Here is a 19,996-nt window from a genome sequence, read left to right as displayed (position 1 = left end):
TTTACCACTGATACTTTAATTATGTGAAGCTGAGAATATTTCTTCTGCAGGTCAGTAAGAAAACAAAGGGGGGGGGGGGGGGGGGTGGAGTCTATCCCAGCTGACATTGGGCGAGAGGCAGGGTTCACCCTGGACAGGTCACCAGACTATCACAGGGCTGACACATAGAGACAGACAACCATTCACACTCACATTCACACCTATGGACAATTTAGAGTCACCAATTAACCTGCATGTCTTTGGACTGTGGGAGGAAGCTGGAGCACCTGGAGGAAACCCACGCTGACACGGGGAGAACATGTCAGAGCACCTGGAGGAAACCCACGCTGACACAGGGAGAACATGTCAGAGCACCTGGAGGAAACCCACGCTGACACAGGGAGAACATGTCAGAGCACCTGGAGGAAACCCACGCTGACACGGGGAGAACATGCAGACTCTGGGCCTTAAGATACAGAAGACTCAGCAACAAAAACACAAGTAAGAGTGCAAAGTACAAACAACACTAAAAAGTACAGACAGAACAAGACACAAACTGCAATACATAATCAGCACCATAGAATAGGAAGCACCAAATTATTTATGACTGCAGAACTGATTCCTCTTCAAAATCTGTTTCAGTTTGAGTTTAAAGTGATTTCAATCTGGATCCAGTTTGAGTTCTGTAGGTGAAGAACTCCACATGTTAATTCCATGGACAGAAAAAGCTGTTGGTCCAAATGAGGATCTACACAGGGGAACCTGACAGTTCCCATTGGACACATTAGCTTCTGTTGATGACCGAGCCCTGGCAGAAAAGCAAACTGACACTGTTTTATTAACATTAAGTGTCAGATGTGATTTTTCAGACCATGCTGCTGTGGACTGTAGGTGACATGGTGACATGACAGCTGTTTGGAGGCTTTCTTACCTCTTTATCTGTATGTGTGTTCCCCGGCTTATATTTATTTTATATGTGTTTTCATTTATGTAGGCCCACCCTGGTTTGAGACCATGTATTTATGTTTGCCTTGTGTAGAACTATTATTTCATTGTCTGATTTATTTGCATTTAAAATAATGTTTATTTTAAATTTTGAAAAAGCACTTAAGAAAATAATAATTAACAGCCTTTTGTTTTCTTTTGTTGCTCCACTTTGTGATGGTTTAAGAAATCTGTTAAACAGAGTTTATTTAGTAGAGGTCAAGTTGAACGGGTGGTCATTAGCTTGTTAAGCTGTCAGGCTATTATAGGGGCGAAGAAGAAGTAAAGGATCGGACCTGGCAACCCTGGAGAGACGTTAGCATGTAGCAGAGCAGCTAACAGTTAGCAGGAAAAAGGACTCAACAGTGAGCCGGCAAGAACTGACTGTAGACACGAGAGCATGCAGAGTGTGGAGCTTTTGTTGGGTGACTTTGAGTAGCTGTTAAAAAACGTTTTGACAAAGTGCCGTGCCGGAAGAAGAACTGTGTGGACGGTTTAGCCCGCTAGCCTCCAGCTAGCTACTTTAGCAGCTTTTAACTGGTGTGGACTTTAGCTTGCTAGCTGTTAGCTAGCTTAGCAGTTGAGTTTACGTCGGTCTGCGGGTAAAGAGAGGATAACGCTACATTAGAGGAGGACAACACAGCAATACGGGACTCTTACATGGACATTGTAGTTTTTTGGTATTGGACTCTGTATTTAAACCGTTTTTTTGGCCCGTGAGGGACCTGTTGTGCAGCGGCCTCTGGATTTACCGTGGTCAGGACGGTGCGGTGACGTAAGTAACGGATTCACTCCTGTGAGCTCCAGCAGACACAACACAGACTGTGTTATAGTTGAGTAGGTTTCATACACAACAGTTTGTTAAAACACTGAAATGACAAACTTATTTGGGTGTCTGGTTACTTCATGCTGACTGAATATTATCTCCACACAGCAATGCCAGCATTTTGAATCATATTTGAAGTCCTTTTGCACCAGCAGTGTTGAAACCAAATCATTGGCACTTGAGACACGTTATCTTTGGTTAATGGTCTTTACATCTTTCTTTTAAGTTGCTCTGGTGGTAATTAACACAGCACGAACCAACTGTGAATCAGTTAAACACCTGTCAGTTTTAATTTTTGTCATTTATAATCTTCATACATACTTACATGTAGCAGATATGTTTTTTTTTTTTACCTGTGCCACATTGTTTACCTGATGTTTTGTACATGTTTGGTTTGTCATATCAGCAGATACTGATACGACGCTGAAATTCTGTCAGATTTGTCAAGGCATAGCAGTTTTTGATCTGGACCCAGCCTAATGTGGTCTATATGCTGGAAAAAAACGGTGAAATGTGTCTTTATTGCATTTTCACAAATAGAATAAAGGTTTCAGAAACTGTGTCTGAATGAATGTTTATCCTCTGTAGGATAATCTAGTCTAGATTTGAGAAGTCTAGGTACAGTGGTTTTTGATCTGGACCTGGTCTAATGAGGTCTAGGTATAAAACAAAACAGTGAAATCTCCCCTTTAGCATTTTCACAAATAAAATAAGTATTTCACAAATACAGTAGTCGGTGTCAGGCAAAGTTAATGTCTTACCTAAAATGTCTAACATGTTTTCACATCAAGAAGTGTCACAAAAAACAGACAATCAATCGCACTAAACATTAAGTCAATTTCCCCTTAACTTTATCCTTAAGTGCCAAATCGGAAGCTGGCAAATTGGAAGCTAACTTCAGCTTCGTCAGATAATGGCATGTTGGCCATTCTGATATTTAATTTTTAATATTGGCCGATACTGATGATGTGCCAATATTATCATGCGTCTCTTATACACTGATCAGCCAAAACATTAAAACCACTGGCGGGTTAAGTGAACAACATTGATAAACCCCCTCATGGCAACGGCACTTATCGATGACAGTGACCCCCCACCAGGACAATGCACCATGCCACATCACAAAAGCTGCTCAGGCATGACCTGAGGTTACGGGACAAAGAGCTCAAGGCATTGACCAAATACCCCAGATCCCAAACATCTGAGGGACATGCTGGTAGCCCAGAGGTACCCTGATCCACGTTGGGTGCTCCTTGGACTGGACTTAGCTCTGATAAGGCATGGACACAGGACCTGTGGAGGGTGTCCTTTGGTGTCTGGCACCAGGGTGTTAGCTTCAGATATTTTGGGTCCAGTGGGTTGTGAGGTGAGGTCCCACAGACAGCTTGGTTTGCACTGGTGTTTAAGTGGGTCGAGCATGTCAGGTGTATGAATGGAGACACCCTGGACATGATAATGCACACAACCACCAGCACCCTTCTATAAGGTATACTGAATGACATGACAACACACACTGGCCTTTGGGCAGAGGCGGACTTACCATTAGGCAAAACTAGGCGGTTGCCTAGGGCCCCAAGTTCCTGAGGGCCCCATAAAAATCCTCATACACTTATGGTTAATATAGTTATTACTTATTTGCGCACATTAATTATGTTTTTGAATAAAATCCTCTCGCTAAAATGCCAGCAGAATGCTTATTGTATTATGTGTGTGTCGGGGCCCCCCCTTCAGTCTCCACTACAATGGATCAGTCCATCTTACTGCGCATGTGCAGAACGGATCCAGGAAGACAGCAGAGAAACGAAAACAAACGGCGCGAGAAGTGGCGAGAGAGGAAAAGTGGAGTACTGGAGAAGAGAAAAGAAAACACAAAATGAAAAGAAGCTACCGCAGCGGTGCTGAAAAGAGGAGGAAAAAGGAGGAAACCTGAAAGTTGATGTCTAAGTTACCGAAAGTGACAAATTTCTTCACTGCGCCTGCGGCAGCGGCCAGCAGCAGCAGCAGCAACCCACAACCGGTAAGTACAACAACGACGTCGACACCTGTTGGAGAGGGTCAGTCATGTAGAAATGAACTAGCGAGTATCAAAACTGTCCAAGGGTGATTTTTTTTCCCCCCCCCTATATTGGTAAGTATTCCTTGAAGACAGAAGAGTATGGGTCATTTTGAAGTAAGCTTTGAATTTCGTTTCTGTTTGCTACAGAGGCTGAGAAATCAATTATTTAGTAGGCGTTTTATTGCTTTAATGTGTGTTATCATTTACTGTTGTAGATGTTTATGGTTGAGCTAATTTTGAATGAATTCGTGTACTGTTGGGCAGTTTAAGCAATTGTCATAATATCTATAGCATCACTAGTCTCTCCTGTGAGATGCACCCTGTTTTCAGCCTTGTCATGATGCATTTTCCAGCTGGCCCAAGAGGATTTTTAAAGAATTTTGGCTTAAGAAGTCACCCCACAAAGGAAGACTCTTTCAGTTTATCACAAATATTAGCATTAAATCATCATTTTGAGGGTACATGGTTTTCACTGGGCAGGAAGGGTTTGAAATATGTAACCAGCAACGTACAGTAGTTGAGTAGAAAGTGCAGTATTTGCCTCTGAGATACAGCAAAGCAGACAAAATTGAAGTTGCATGAAATCCTCAAATGTCTACGTTAGCACTTGAGTAAATATACATTTCACCACTGGGTAAGAGCTTTATACTGTGTTTTGTGTGTGTTTGTTTTCAGAATGAGACAGGGATGGGCTGTGAGAACTCTGAAATTATCCAGCCAGGTTTGTATGATGTTGTTCCACCAGATCACGAGACTCCAGCATCATCCACTCTTCTAGTAAGATGTCAGCACACTGTACTTCTTGAAGATGACCCAGCACTCTGGCCAAAACAGCTGTCTGATAGTGCACGCTGCTCAATAGTGCAGAGAGGACCACTTCAGGTGAAGGACAGGATCTTCCCAAGAAATGAAGATGGGCGCAGATTTACTAGCAGCAATTACTACATGCAAATGAAAAATGGAGAACAGATATGCAGATCATGGCTTGTCTACAGTGAAAAGAAGGACCGTGTTATTTGTTTTTGCTGCCGCCTGTTTGGAAACAGAGAAAGGAGCAATCAGCTGAGTGAGGATGGGTTTAATGATTGGAAAAATCTTTCAGCCCACCTGAGACAGCATGAAAAGTCAGCTGAGCACATTGCAAATATGGATGCTTGGCGCAACCTATCGCAGAAACTCCAGACACACACGGCTATAGATCAGGTGAACCAAAATCTTCTTTCTCTTGAAGTAAATCGCAGGAAAGAGGTACTGACAAGATTGATTGCAATCGTTAACCATCTGGCAGAGCGCAATCTAGCATTTCGTGGCCACTCTGACAGGCTGTTTGAGCCTGGAAATGGAAATTTCCTTGGGCAAGTTCAACTCATGGCTCAGTTTGACCCAATTATGAGAGAGCATCTGAGAAGTCAGGCCAAAGAGCTAAGTGACAATTACTTGAGCAAACACATTCAAAATGAACTCATCTCCCTTGTAGCAAAGTGCACAATCAATGCAATTGTGGAGAAAGTAAAGAAAGCTAAATATTATGCTGTTATCATGGACTGCACTCCAGACCTCAGTCACAATGAGCAGCTTTCAGTGGTACTACGGATTGTGAATTGTGAAACCTCAAAAGGTATCTCCATTCATGAGCACTTTGTTGGTTTTCTTCAGGCACTTGACACAACAGGAAAAGGGTTATGTGAGTCATTTTTAGGGCACCTAGAAACACTAGGTTTGGACCTCTCCAACTGCCGTGGCCAGTCTTACGACAACGGCAGTAACATGCAGGGTAAAAAGCAGGGGGTCCAAAAGAGAGTGTTAGAACTAAACAGCAAGGCTTTGTGTGTTCCCTGTGGAAGCCACACTTTGAACCTTGTTGTTGGGGATGCTGCCAAGTCATCTGTGACATCCATCAGCTTCTTTGGTCTGCTACAGTGACTCTACACTCTGTTCAGCTCCTCAGTTCACCGCTGGTCCATTCTCACAGAGCATGTCAAGAATTTCACACTGAAGGCATTGTCAACAACCAGATGGGAGTCCAGGGTTGAAGCTATCAAAGCTGTTCGCTACCAGCTTCCTGAAATTGTGGAGGCATTGACTGCTCTAAAGGAATATGCCATGGAGAAAAGGGATGCAGAAGTTGTTTCAGCAGCTGGAAGCATCTGCAAGGAGATGCAGAGGTGGCCTTTTGTGGTAAGTACCATTGTATGGTACAATGTGTTGTTCCAGATAAATAAAGCCAGCAAGACCCTGCAGAGCCAGAAGGTTTGTATTGAAACAGTCAGGAAAGAAATCGGGGCAGTGACAGAATTCCTTCAGGAATTTCGGGATGATGGGTTCAACACTGCCAAAACAGAGGCCAGGGAAATAGCAGAGAAGCTTGGGGTAGAGATGAGCTGGCCAGAGGTGCATCAGAGAAGAACAACCCAACAGTTTGAGTATGAAGGCAAAGAGCAAACTCAGTCAACTGCAGAAGAGATCTACAAAAGAGAATTTTTCTTGTCTCTTATTGATAAAGCTCTTATTACTTTAAAGGAAAGATTTTCACACATGGAAACCTTCTATGAGCTGTATGGATTTCTCTACTCCACTGACGTCATGAGAAGCACTGAGAAGGAAGGGAAGCTGGATGAATGCTGCCACAGACTGGAGCAGAGATTTGATGATGTTGATGCAGAGGACCTGAAACTTGAGGTAAAGGGAGCAGTTAGATCCTTCCCCACAAATATCTCAACACCATCTGAGATGCTTGATTATATCTATAAGGAGAATATCTTAGACCTATATCCAAATATGAGTATAGCACTGAGACTTCTGCTCATTCTCCCTGTGACAGTGGCCTCAGGTGAGAGAAGTTTCTCGAAACTGAAGTTCATTAAAACATATCTGAGGTCAACAATGTCACAGGAGAGGCTGTCTGCACTCGCTGTTCTCTCCATCGAGCAAGAAGTCAGGAAGTCAGTGGATATGGATCTCCTCATTGCAAGATATGCTGAGGCCAAGGCTCGCAAAATGAGATTTTAGGGCCAAAAGGGAGAAAATACAAAGACTACGAGAAAAAGGGACAAAAGAAAACATGGAGAGGGAGACAACAAGACTACAGAAAAAGACAGGAAGAGAAAAAGAAAAAAGAGAGAGGAATGTGAGTTAAAGGGACAGGAAGAGAAAAAAGACAAGGACAAAAAGGAGAGAAATCAAAGACTACAGAAAAAGACAAGAAGAGAAAAAGAAAAAAGAGAGAGGAATGTGAGTTAAAGGGACAGGAAGAGAAAAAAGACAAGGACAAGGAGAGAAATCAAAGACTACAGAAAAAGACAGGAAGAGAAAAAGAAGAAGAAAGAAAAAAGGGAGAGAAAGACAACCAGTAAAAGGGACAGAAGAAATCAATGGAGATGAAGACAACAAGAAAAAGGGACAGGAAAATGTGTAAAAGGAACAGGAAGAGGAAAAAAGACAAGGACAAAAAGGAGAGAATTTAAAGACTACAGAAAAAGACAGGAAGAGAAAAAGAAGAAGAAAGAAAAAAGGGAAAGGAAGACAACCAGTAAAAGGAACAGGAAGAGAAAAAGGAAAAAGGGAGAGGAATATGAGTAAAAGGGACAGAAGAAGAAAAAAGACAAGGACAAAAAGAAGAGAAATCAAAGACTACAGAAAAAGACAGGAAGAGAAAAAGAAGAAGAAAGAAAAAAGGGAGAGGAAGACAACCAGCAAAAGGGACAGAAGAAAACAATGGAGATGAAGACAACAAGAAAAAGGGACAGGAAGATGTGTAAAAGGGACAGGAAGAGAAAAAGAAAAAGAGAGGAATATGAGTAAAAGGGACAGAAGAAGAAAAAAGACAAGGACAAAAGGGAGAGAAATACAAAGACTACAGAAAAAGACAAGAAGAGAAAAAGAAAAAAGAGAGAGGAATGTGAGTTAAAGGGACAGGAAGAGAAAAAAGACAAGGACAAAAAGGAGAGAAATCAAAGACTACAGAAAAAGACAAGAAGAGAAAAAGAAAAAAGAGAGAGGAATGTGAGTTAAAGGGACAGGAAGAGAAAAAAGACAAGGACAAGGAGAGAAATCAAAGACTACAGAAAAAGACAGGAAGAGAAAAAGAAGAAGAAAGAAAAAAGGGAGAGGAAGACAACCAGCAAAAGGGACAGAAGAAAACAATGGAGATGAAGACAACAAGAAAAAGGGACAGGAAGATGTGTAAAAGGGACAGGAAGAGAAAAAGAAAAAGAGAGGAATATGAGTAAAAGGGACAGAAGAAGAAAAAAGACAAGGACAAAAGGGAGAGAAATACAAAGACTACGAGAAAAAGACAGGAAGAGAAAAAGAAAAAAGAGAGATGAATATGAGTAAAAGGGACAGGAAGAGGTAAAAACAAATAATACATGTGTATTCTGTTAAAATGTATGTATCTGTATAATTGACCTGTTGTTTTGTGTGTTGTCTTCTCATTTCAGCACCACAACATAGAGGACAGCAGCTGCTGCTGCCCAAATTTGAGCTATGTAAAGGTAAATCATCTCTGTCACGTATACAGTTATGAAATAACAACTTATATAGTGAAATCAATTCTATGTATGTGATCCATTCTAAGTATTCTATCAGAGAACCTGCTGGTAAAAAATAATACTGTTAAAATGTATGTATCTGTATAATTGACCTGTTGTTTTGTGTGTTGTCTTCTCATTTCAGAGGGCCCCATGCCTGCCTTTGCCTTGGGCCCCAAATTTCCTAAATCCGCCACTGCCTTTGGGGGATATTTTTCTGGTGGCATACTGGTGGAAGTGGAGCAGTGTGGATCAGTGGGGATGAATGAAGAATATATTGGGTGGTAACGCGTTACGTGACATTGTAAATGAAATAATACAACCGGTAATCCTGTTGGTAACGTGTTGATTAAAATCTAATAGCAAGCAGGACTGGCTGATGATTCAACTTTTATCATTGACAGTTCCTCTAAATGACTGTGACGTGACAGAAATTATTTTTGCAACAGCAACATACACCGGTTGCCAGTTTTCAAGACTAAATGGATGAATGCTTGATCTTCTGTATTGTGCTGCTTCATTTAAGATTTTGTGAAGAAGAAAGAGGGAGGATACAAAGCAAACATGCTGTAGATTACATACAGAAACCCATAAGTAAGTGCTAAGTGCCACCCCGAACAATGACTTTTAGTTAATTGGACAACATTTACAGTGTACAAGCATGTGAGGAGCCAGACTTGATGGCAAGCTGGTATTGTATCTAATAAAAAAATGCTGTAATAATTTGAAGTTAAGTGCAATAACTGATATGTAATTGAGGGTTTTATATACTCGCTGATATGCTAACATATAAAGTTTGAAGTTGCTAATTGGCAGCATGTGACTTCAACCAGCAGCAATAACTCAATAAACTTGATATCACCAAAGTTGAGACTTTTATAACTTTACATTGTATTTCGCCTCATCAGTAGGTTTGCAGTTTGAATGTCAATGTTGTTGTGGGAGAATTTCTTAATGTTGTAAGACAATTGTTTCCTAACTACAAACAGCAGGTTTCTCAAGTCATCATTCTTGTTGGAGGCTGATCGTGTAACTATGGCTGGTGTAATACAGCTACCTTGTGGACAAAGTTTGAACTCTGAAGAGTCCTCCAGCAGTGCACAGTTTCACAACCAGACACTGATCAGGAGATCTCACCACCACAGTTTAATCTTCTGATACAATACAACCATGTTAATCAATGTGGTGGATGTTTTTTTAACTGGTGAGTTGAAACACTGAAGTGAATGTCAAAAATTTGTTTACAAAATAATGCTGTGACAAGAAGAAAAAGGATACAGGACATTTATTAAAATAAGAGTTCAGTAACTTTTTGTAAAGATTGTTTCAAGGTCATGGGCCCACTAGTTGTCAGGGCAGTGCATTACTAAGTATAATTGTTGTGTAGAAAGACTTAACAATGTTCTTCTTGTCATCATGATTTCAGATGTTTTTTGACAAATTGATTGTTGTCAAAAAAGGATGAACTCAACTGTCTGCAGGCCAAAAGCAGGGACCCTTATGAAGGGGCCTGTGTGATGTCACTTTGGCTGCGTTGACACTCGCAACCCTCATGAATGCGTTGAGCATAGATCACTTCAGTCATTACATGTGATTCCACCTGTGACCTTTGGTGTACTTGACATGTCAGGAGCAAAGCTGTTGTACTGATTACATGACACTTTCATTGTCGACGCTGTCTTGAAATTGAGACATCTGATTTCTTGCTTTTTAAATGCACATTGTTATCCTCTATTTGTGATATTCTCCTATTCATCCATTGAATCTACATATTTTTAGTGGTAAGTGCTCTGTCAGTAAGTATTTTGTCACAACTTTACATACAACAAAATTACACTGTAATATGACGACTGTACTAAGACTGTATTGCATTTTGATCAGCTATGGTTCTTTGCAGTGTCTCAACATTAGATATTGATATTAACAAGATCAGTCACAAGCAGTTGACACATTTATATTTTAAAGGTGGTTGAGTTACATCAAGTTTGACGAGTTGGGAGTTATGCCCTTTCCTATCATTTTCATATTGAGACAACATGATCGATATCTTTTTTGTGTCTGTACGTCCAGTGGCTGGGTCTCAGCGGTTAGCATTGCGGCTTAGCTTAGCAAATACAATTGAAGTCTATAGGGAGTCAGTAGCCTACTCTGTCAAAGTGAACAAATAAACGTTACAGAAACCCTGAAGCTGGCATTTCTGCACGTGCATTTAAATTAAACATGTTTAAACATTAATTCGAAAAACAAGAGTCCTTTTTAGTCGTTTTAGAAGAAGTTTGATACACAGAACTATAGCGTGTTTACATCCTGCGCTGTGATACTACAAAAAAAATATCGATCATGTTGTCTCAATATGAAAATGATAGAGAAAGGGCATAACTCACAAATCGTCAGAGTATTCCTTTAACACCATCATTTTGAAATGTAGCCTACTTTTAGCATTAGCTAGCAAACGTGTGGTTACTGTAGGTGTATGTGGTAGCTGTCAATTTTAACAACAATTTTTATACATGAAGTTAACTAAAGAGAACACTGTCAATTGTAGTGGTGAAAGAGATGAGTAATGAAAGAGAGTGGTTTAGTTAGAACTTTAATATCAAGAAAAAACACAAGTTTACAATTTATTGTAGCCTGTTTTTGGCCTGCGTGTCTTTTCACTGAATGGATAGTTAGCCAGCTAGTTGAATAACATTGTACAGCTCACTCTATAGCTTAGGGACTTTTTTGATGATCATACCACTGTCTTTTTTTGTTAAATAAAATCCATACAAAACAAAGAAAATGTTAGACAACAAACATAGGTATATATATATACAGCAGTGGAAGTCTGCATACTGGTAGAGGAATCTGGCTTTAATGTGGCTTTTCCATTTATTCATCGGTACCAGCAGGTTCAGAAGTTCGTCATGAAGATGAGACCAGACATGAGCACAGGACCATGATGCAAGTGATGTTTCCAAATATGTCTGCATGGTAGGTATCTCACTGTCAAACTTTAAAAGCTTACATTCAATGGAGTTTGATTAAAATCTAATAGCAAACAGGACTAGGAAAGACGTAGGAAAGAAGCAAGCACTCTCAAAAAAAATCCACTCAACAGGTGCACGACGAAAAGCAGCAGAAAAAAAGAAAAGAAGCCAGCACTCACAAATGTGAGTGCTGCGTTTCGACAGAAAGTCTTCTTCAGTGAAGAAGACTTTCTGTCGAAACGTCTGTGTTTCTGGTAATGCCACCCAAGTTGGTTTATTAAATTTACCAAAAGGACATTCGTGAGTGCTGGCTTCTTTTCTTTTTTTAAGAAATTAACTTCATCATTTACAATTCCTTCAAATGAAAGTGATGTGACAATTTTTTTTTTTACTTCAGATCATGAATACTTGATATTCTGTATTGTACTAATTTAAGATTTTGTGAAGGAGGAGGGAGTATACAAAGCAAACACAATTTTTGCTGTATTGTTTTACAGAGTGAATTGTTGTCAAAGAAAGGTAAAGTCAAACATCTGCCAGCCTATATACATTTTGTGAGCATTTTGTACGTGATCACACAGTCCGAAATGACAAACAAATTATTAAAATGTGGGTATTTGTAATTCTAAATCAAATAAAGCATCCATATAAAACAGAACTTTTTATATTTTCTAAAATGATGCAAGCAACATACATAGCTTTTAGGGGAATACATGCAGAAGCTTTAGATGCTTATTCAGATTGCATGGTTATATGACTTCATGTACAGATAAATTGCATTGTCCCACATGTAGTTGCTGACATAGAAAAACTGCAGCTTTAAAGTACAAAGCAAATCAATATCAAATAAAACAAAAGTAGATAATTAAATGGATACGGTAAGCAGGAAGTTGGTTCAGTTTCATCCTGGCCTTTATCAGAGTCAGTCATGGTTGGTATCTGTGTCGACTTTGTCGTGGTCTGTATTTGTGTTGATCTTGTGTTGGTCTCGGTTGGTATCAGTCAGTGTTGTCCTTTTTATTTTTGCTGGTGTCAGTGTCGGTATCATTTTAGTCTTGGTCTCTTAGAATCAGTCTCAGTGATGTCATGGCTGGGACTGGAACACTGGAGGTCAATAGGTGGACTCGGGAGGAGTATCTCTCCTCTGTCGACTTTAGCCATGATGTCTGCTTTTTCCCTCATGGTTATCAGCGGCTGAACTCGTTGCCTCCAGCCTGGCTTGGCCTCAGATTTCTCTGCCTCAATAAGCATGTCAATGAATTCACAAGCGTAGAGAGGATTCGGCTTCAGTGCTATCTTTTTAAGTCTGTTCAGACTCTTGTTATAGCGCGCTCTCAGTGCCTCCACCTCAGCCTGCACGGGTTGATATTCATGCATCAGTTTTTCAATCCATGTCTGATAACATTTCTTAATATCTTTTGCGTTTCTGTACTTCTTTTTACGTTCTTTCACTGTTGTTACTTCCTTCAATTCCTCACTCTCCCATTTGTACGTCTGATCATTATGTTCATCCCAGTTACATTTCCCTGGGCACTTTGTGCAGCGTCCATCTGATCCTATTGCTTTGCAGTGTCTTTTGTCCCCTGTATTATTGGATCTTCTACAGGGAGAGTGACAGGTGAAATGACACTGCTTACAGTTGTTGAGGTAAATTCCAGTACCAGTAATGTGTACTTGAATAGCCTCTAGGAAGCTGGATTCAAACTCAAAATTCTTATATCTGCCCATCTCTGCCTCGTGCTCTTTAAGTGTTTCAGCCTTCTCTGTTGTCTCATCTAGCTTGGCTAACCCAACCTTAACCTGTTTCTGCAAATTTTCAACTGCCTTCTCTAGCCTCTGTCTTTCTCTGAGGACCTCTTTTGTCATGGTCAAGCTTTTGGTGTCCATGACATCCAGAGCGACAAAGAATGTCCTCATGCTTTTTGTCCCCATGTTCCAAAACATCTGATCAAAGCTTTCATCTCCATTTTCATCATCCTCACTCATGCTGTCTGCTGCAGATGATTTGCTGTCTGCAAACAACGCTGAATTATTGAATTTGAAGTGAATTGGTAGCCCATCTTTTCTTTCAGGACATGGGATGCCTGAAGCACTGATTGCCTCAAGAACTGGTGGTTTCTGGCCGTCTGCAAACGTCACCAGAACCTGGATGTTTTCTGCAATATCTTTGCCAAAGATTGAGAGCACAGATTCAAACGCAAATTTCTGTGATGGCGTTAGTTGTGTTAAAGCAGCCTGAGCTACAATACAAACAGCATCAATTTCACTGACCCCAAGCTCAGCAGAGAAGAGATTATGGAGCTGTTCCGTGATCTGTTTGTCTCTTTCTATGCCTCTTGTATCTCCAAACCCTGGAGTGTCAACAATGGTCAGTGAGTGCTCTATTTTAAACCCCTTCTGGTGGTTGAGTTTGTACACAGTGATGTCTGAAGTCTGGCTGTGAGCTTGTGATTTTGACTGACCCTCATCAACTAACTTAAAACGAAATGAATCCTCCCATTGGACACCCAGAATGTAATTGATCATCCCATTCAGGAGAGTTGATGTCCCAGCACCAGTTGTTCCAAGAACCATAATGGTGCGATTTAGTTTAGTGGACTCTTCCCCAAAACTGAATTTCTTGCACCCACTAACACTGATTTGCTCTTCTTTCAGGGGAACTTTATAAACAGGCAGAGACCCTGTCTGGGGCTTTAGCAGTGTGCTTTTTTCTTTAACAGTATCAGCAAGACGTTTAATGCACACTCGCGTCTTTGAATTCCAATAATTTGGTGGTGAAATAACAGGTCGTAACCTAACGTAAGTCTTGGTTCGCTGTGTTTCTTCAGCACCATTTGATTTTGATCTGGAACAGACTGACTTAAAACCTGACCTTAGTCTGGACTGCATGATTGTGAAGGGAAGTAATTATGTCTACTGTAATAATCACTTGGTACCGCCCCTAAGAAGAAGTGCCTCGAATGACTCTTTGTAGTCAAAGAAGATCTTCCATCTTGCTGAAGGGTGAAGGTGTCTGTTATTGTGAAGTGCTCTCTGGTCTGAACCTGTATTGAAATACAATAAATTAAAAATACACATAACTCACACTTGCAGCTACAGTGACAGTGTACCACTCTGTGCTGTTACTGCTTGTATCATGATTGTACAACAGCTTTTCTAGTGATGGAGGGTAAAATTAACTACTTCTTGCAATGCCAAGTAACTTTTTATGCCTCTGCTCCAGCGAAAGCTGTGGCTGAAGGCATTATGTTCTCAGGCTGTCTGTCTCATTCTCGTGAACACAATATATTAGGAACACTCGAAGAGAATTTCTTAAAATTCGTCCACTTGGACTCACCGATGAACTGATTAGATTTTGGTCGTCAAGGTCACTGTGACCTCATGAAATGTATTCTTGGCCATTTGTTCTTGTTTTTGTTCCACAGAGGCACATAACCACAAGGCAGTAATTCATTCTTGTCTTGCGATAGCAAGTTGTTATTATCTCATCTTTTACATGGATAGATTATCAAGCACAATTGTCATTAGTTGGCTTTAGCAATTCCCTTTGAAATTTTGAAACTGGAACGCCTTCTCGCCTCATTGCCTGCCTGGTCCATATCATAAGTATCCCAGTATGCTTTGGACAGCAAATCAGTCACCTCCCATGAACAACTGGTGCTTCACAAAGTCAAGGATTCTTCCTTGGTAGGAAGGATCCTTCCAAGTCGCGTCCTTCAGAGGCAAGGCAAGAGTCATTCCTTGCTTTTGGTGAGCACTCATTGCAACAGGCTAGTGCTCCATCTCTGCTGTGTCTGATTAATTTAAAAATGTTTCTGTTTTATCAAGATCACTTCATTTAAAAAAAATAATAAAGATTTGGCAGTGGACGCAGTGGAAAGTGTAAATTATAAGGTTTCTGTCAATATTTTTTTTATTCTTGTATAATAAAAATGCCAGGAGATATTAATCTGTATAACTGACATATTAATCAAAATCCCGCCAAGCTCCACTGGCAAATTGTGTGCAAAGAATTGTGGGTACAGCCATTTAAGGATCCTTCCTTGACTTTGAGTAGCACCTAATGAATGGTAGCAAATTTTGTCACCAGGGCTGCACCCTGAGTGGTCAACTATGTGTCTCAGAGAGCACTGCATTAATAAACATCATACTTCAAATTCTGTTGATGTTCAGCTAACAGCAGAGTGAAGTTAAAAATTGAGTTTTGTAGAAGTAGAATTTTGCAAGTTCACTTTTAGAGTGTGAATCTGTTCAGCAGCTGTGGTGCAGAGTTTTGTTTTGCAAAAGCTGACTAATGTAGTAAAAATACTCAAGTATTAAATATAACAAAAAAACTGCTGGAGATAAAATACAGCAAACCTCAGTGTGCTGTCCAGTCGTCTGGTTTAGGATCCAAGAGCTGTTGTGATTTCTGCTGCTTATGATTTAAATCAGTTTCCCCATAAATCCTGTAATACAAAAAGAACAAAGTCCGTTTAAATAGCTGTGTTGATGATATATTTTTTTTCCTTTCTGAGCATTGTTAGGATCATTAAAATACTGACGACACTACCACATCTAACCTTTACCTTATGAGTCATCTGATAGTGCAGATGATATCACTGTGGGGTTTAAATGTCCAAAGTCTGATGTTCCTCGATTGTTTCAAGCTGCATGGAGTTACACCTAGAAAACAGGGCAGGACATCAGATTTTCTTGAGTTTATTTGTTTCTTTTTTCGTAAGTTAAGTCTTCGTTAAAAAACAGTGCTAAGTTAGCATGACTTTGACATCAGAGCTGCTGTTATAATTGACAAAAATTAGACAAATGTTTTTGTCTGCCTCTGTCTGAAAACAAAAAGCAGTTGTTTTACACTTGAAATTGTGAAAACAATATATAGTTAAATTCACCACTGTTGTCATTGCAAACTGCGCATGTGCTGAGCTAGCATTAAAAACTTGACAGGTGTAGCAACAGCAGCTATAGGTGGGATAGGCTATAGGCTTAGGGAACGTCACTTTTATGCTTTCACTTTAAGGATTTAACTCTGTCTTTCGGATCCTGAGAACCTGACTTTACACAGTACACAAGGTTGACAGGCTTCCAAATGTTAATCTCTGATTATAATGTGTAATAATTTGTTTTCACTTACAGCTAGTTGTGTTGGATGGTCGAGCAGTTGATGGTCTTGAAGTGTAGAAGAAGGAAGTATAAATTAACTTCACTGTTAAGTCCAACAGCGTATGGACACACTGCCAGTTGTCAACTGCCTCTAAAAAACCCCCAAATCATATTAGAAAATAATACTTTAATAATATTGATGCTGAGTTTGGAATAATGGACATGACATTTTGCCAAAGCCAAAAGGAATACACTTGAATAATACTTCTTTTGACATTAGGATCAACTGTGTAGGAGAGGATGTAAAAAAACAAACTTCAGCCAAGTAGAATATTGTTAAACTTGTCTGAGATAGATGACAAAAATGTAAATAACGATTTTCTTACATAAACTGAACAAAAATCATGCAGTTAAGGTTTCACCACAGTCATCTTCAGCATCACATGAACTCTGAAACAGCATTAAAAACGGAGTAACAGCTCAGTGTGTTCAGCAACTTACCGTTCAGTTTGTCTCTGATCAGGAGGGGAGGACGAGTGCTGCTTCAGTCTACATACACTGTAGAATATACACACACACTGTCTTAACACAAACTTTGATCAGCTATAAAAAAAAAAAAAATTATCTAATGACCAGAGGACTAGAGGTGATAACCAGGGGCATGAAATGTGTTTATGACTTGATAACACACTGTGTAAACCCGAAAGTGAAAGAAAGCCATTGCATTTTACGCTCACATTTATAACACCCATAAAGCTCAAGGTTCTTTAACACATTATTTTACCAATCATCGCTGTCAGAGCACATACTTATTGTTCAGCAGCAGAACTGTGGTCAACATGACTGTTCTTCATCTGCAACTTTTCTCTTCTGAAAGGTCAAAGGTCATAAAGACTTATTACAGGTTTTGACACCAGGCCACAGTAGCTCTGCAGCCAGAGACCAAAGGTGCTGCATGGTATGAAAATGAAAATTAAATACAAATGTAGTCATGCAAGTCAAGACACTTTTTTATGGAAGGTGATAGGGTACATTACACGTTTCTAGAAGTAGATATTTTTACGAGATGTAACTAGAAATGAAATCATAGAGATAGTAAACAACTTCAAGAATAAAACTTCATGTGATGACATGGGTATTGACATGACTAATAAAGAAAATCATGAATGAAATTGTTGATCCACTAACTTAAATATGCAACTTATCATTCAGACTTTTTCCACTTTCCTAGAAAAATTATTTGTTGCAAGGTTGGACAATTTTATAGATAAACACAATTTATTAATAGATAGCCAATATGGCTTTAGAAGCAACAGATCCACTTCACTGGCACTGATGCAAGTGGTAGAAGAGTTAGATATCACTTGTGGCGTGCCACAGGGATCAATACTTGGACCAAAATTATTTATATTATACATAAACGATATAGTTAATGTCTCTAATGTTCTTAAATTTGTAATTTTTGCTGATGACACTTATATGTTGTGTTCTGGCGAGCACTTAGAACAGCTATTGGGGGATGTCACAACTGAACTAGGGAAACTGAAACTGTGGTTTGATAACAACAAACTTTCTCTGAATGTTAGTAAATCAAAGTTTATTTTATTTGGAAACAGACGAGTTCACCCTAACATACAGGTAGAAATAAGTATAGATGGCTTCAGCCTTGAAAGAGTTTATGATTATACTTTTCTGGGGGTAAAAATAGATCACAAACTTAACTGGAAAACCCATATAGACCATGCTAGGTTGAAGATGGCAACTGGCATTTTAGGTAAGATCAGACACATGTTAAACCACAAAACATTGCACACACTGTACTGTACCCTCATTTTACCATACCTGACATATTGTGCTGCGATCTGGGGAAACACATACAAAAGCAACCTACAACCTATTATTACCATGCAGAAAAAGGCAATAAGAATTGTAAATAACGTAGAGTTCAACCATCACACAAATATACTGTTTTCTAGATTAAGGGTAATAAAGTTCCCTGACATAGTGGATCTTAAAACAGCACAGGTAGTATATAAGGCAAGAAAATATCGGTAAACTACAAAAAATGTTTGTTGGCAGAGACAGGCGATATGATTTAAGAGGTGAATTTAATTTCCGACAACCTAAAGTTCGTACAAGTAGTACAAGTATATGTATTTCTGTCATTGGGGTGAAGTTATGGAAGAGTTTACCAGACGAACTGGAAAAAGTTAAAATATCTTTCAGTTTAAAAAGAAGTTTAAATATATACTACTTTGAAAGTATAGTAGAATTGATGCACAATTGGATAAATAACGTGTATTGTGACTCTTACATAGGTTTCATTTGTTAATTATTGACTATTCGTTTTCTTGATCGATACATTTCCGGTTTTTTTCCCTCCTTGTTGGTGTTACCATTCTTGCAATCATTTATTGATGGGACTGATTAAGGGAAGGCACAAATAAGCTGTACAGCTTCAACCTTTTCCTTTTCAATCTACAATATAAAAAAGGAGTACATCTATGATACGTGTACTGATGATATGTGTACTATAATGCAAAGATTATAATGTGAAATGATTGAAATGATTGAAATAAAACATCAGTATCAGATTTATATACCTCAACAGAGCATCTGCATGTAGTGATGATCATAATAAAATGTTTTAAGGAGCATCAAGAGTTTTGCTTCTTGTCAGTTCAAATCAAAGCATTCAGATGCTTGCAAACTGCTTGGACCCTGATAAATGCTGCTTGTGGCTTTTTGAATTTATTTTTCTGCTACACGACCAGAGAAAACCAGAGATGTAAAATAATAACAAGATACCGGACACCAAGAATGCGTCCATTCAGTCCAGTGGAGTTGTTCGCCTGGCGCATATGCCAAGAAAAAGTTTCCAGCTTTTGGGTTTACTTCTGTGGTATGAAGTCCACTGAATATCTGCAGCAGTGTTTCTCTTGCTTGCTCTGCACATGAGTGATAATGGCAGAGATTTCAAATTGCTTTTCTCTGCTTGAGCAAAGTTTTGCAAATATAAAACCTCCATGCAGACCTCCAAAAATTCTGGGCACTTGGAAAAGAAAAGAGAAAACGGGCTGTGGCATTTACTTGTGCGAAAAATGTAGAAAATGTACATCTGCAAGAATACACTGCACTGCGCCAGACTAATAAACACTTCTGCTGGTGGTGACCATCTCAGCGCTGCATTCGGCCATAACATCGTACTAGATCTACTAGAAAACTGTGTGGGACCTTTGTGCACAGTTAACTGGTTTAATTCCTGCTTTAAAGGACAGGGACTACTTTGTGTCTGTAGGTAATTATACATCTGATGTTATCATAATTATGCAGACAACACAAAAACTTACATAACCATATCACCAGGGTGTTAATGGTATTTTTTAAAATTATATTTCAATGTCCTTTAATAGCGTGGTTTTTTGCAGTTTGTCTCTAATGTACACTGAATTAGCTTATTGACAAAATGTGCCTAATATTGTGACAGACAATCAGATATCTTCAGATGTCTTTTACTCCATGAAGCTAACAATACATGTGTAATTTTACTGCT

General features: G+C 39.4%; 2 protein-coding genes across 12 annotated transcripts in view; one reads left to right on the top strand and one right to left on the bottom strand.

Moving 5' to 3' along the window:
• The window catches only part of LOC125902267 (cytolytic toxin-alpha-like), a 102,555-nt gene extending 85,543 nt beyond the window's left edge, over window positions 1-17,012 (bottom strand). For 4 of the 6 annotated variants that reach the window (XM_049598487.1, XM_049598489.1, XM_049598493.1 and 1 more), the window contains exon 1: window positions 16,945-16,967. Coding sequence is in view for 1 of the 6 variants with exons in the window: in XM_049598494.1 (XP_049454451.1) it covers window positions 12,388-14,232 (1,845 nt within the window). In the remaining 5 variants the exon portion in view is untranslated. Of the gene's footprint in view, window positions 1-10,951; window positions 14,388-15,702; window positions 15,792-15,911; window positions 16,009-16,474; window positions 16,595-16,944 lie in introns of those variants that run through there. The other 2 variants (XM_049598494.1, XM_049598496.1) reach the window with 2 other exon arrangements.
• Window positions 4,239-9,200, top strand: LOC125902293 (uncharacterized). Of its 6 annotated transcripts, none has more exons than XM_049598540.1 (3): window positions 4,239-6,524; window positions 8,285-8,338; window positions 8,520-9,200. In XM_049598540.1, the coding sequence occupies exons 1-3, from the start codon at window positions 5,949-5,951 to the stop codon at window positions 8,637-8,639; spliced, it is 750 nt and encodes a 249-aa protein (XP_049454497.1). In that variant the 5' UTR covers window positions 4,239-5,948; the 3' UTR covers window positions 8,640-9,200. The 6 variants fall into 4 exon arrangements, 1 of the variants encoding a protein (XP_049454497.1); XR_007451073.1 differs by having other exon boundaries at window positions 4,239-6,023; window positions 6,366-8,338; XR_007451072.1 differs by having other exon boundaries at window positions 4,239-8,338.
• Window positions 17,013-19,996: the final 2,984 nt, after the last annotated feature.

This window comes from Epinephelus fuscoguttatus, linkage group LG15 (genome assembly GCF_011397635.1).
Source record: "Epinephelus fuscoguttatus linkage group LG15, E.fuscoguttatus.final_Chr_v1".
NCBI classification, from domain to species: domain Eukaryota; kingdom Metazoa; phylum Chordata; class Actinopteri; order Perciformes; family Serranidae; genus Epinephelus; species Epinephelus fuscoguttatus.
Note: the sequence above shows the minus strand (reverse complement) of the source record. Positions and strands in the feature narration are given on the sequence as shown.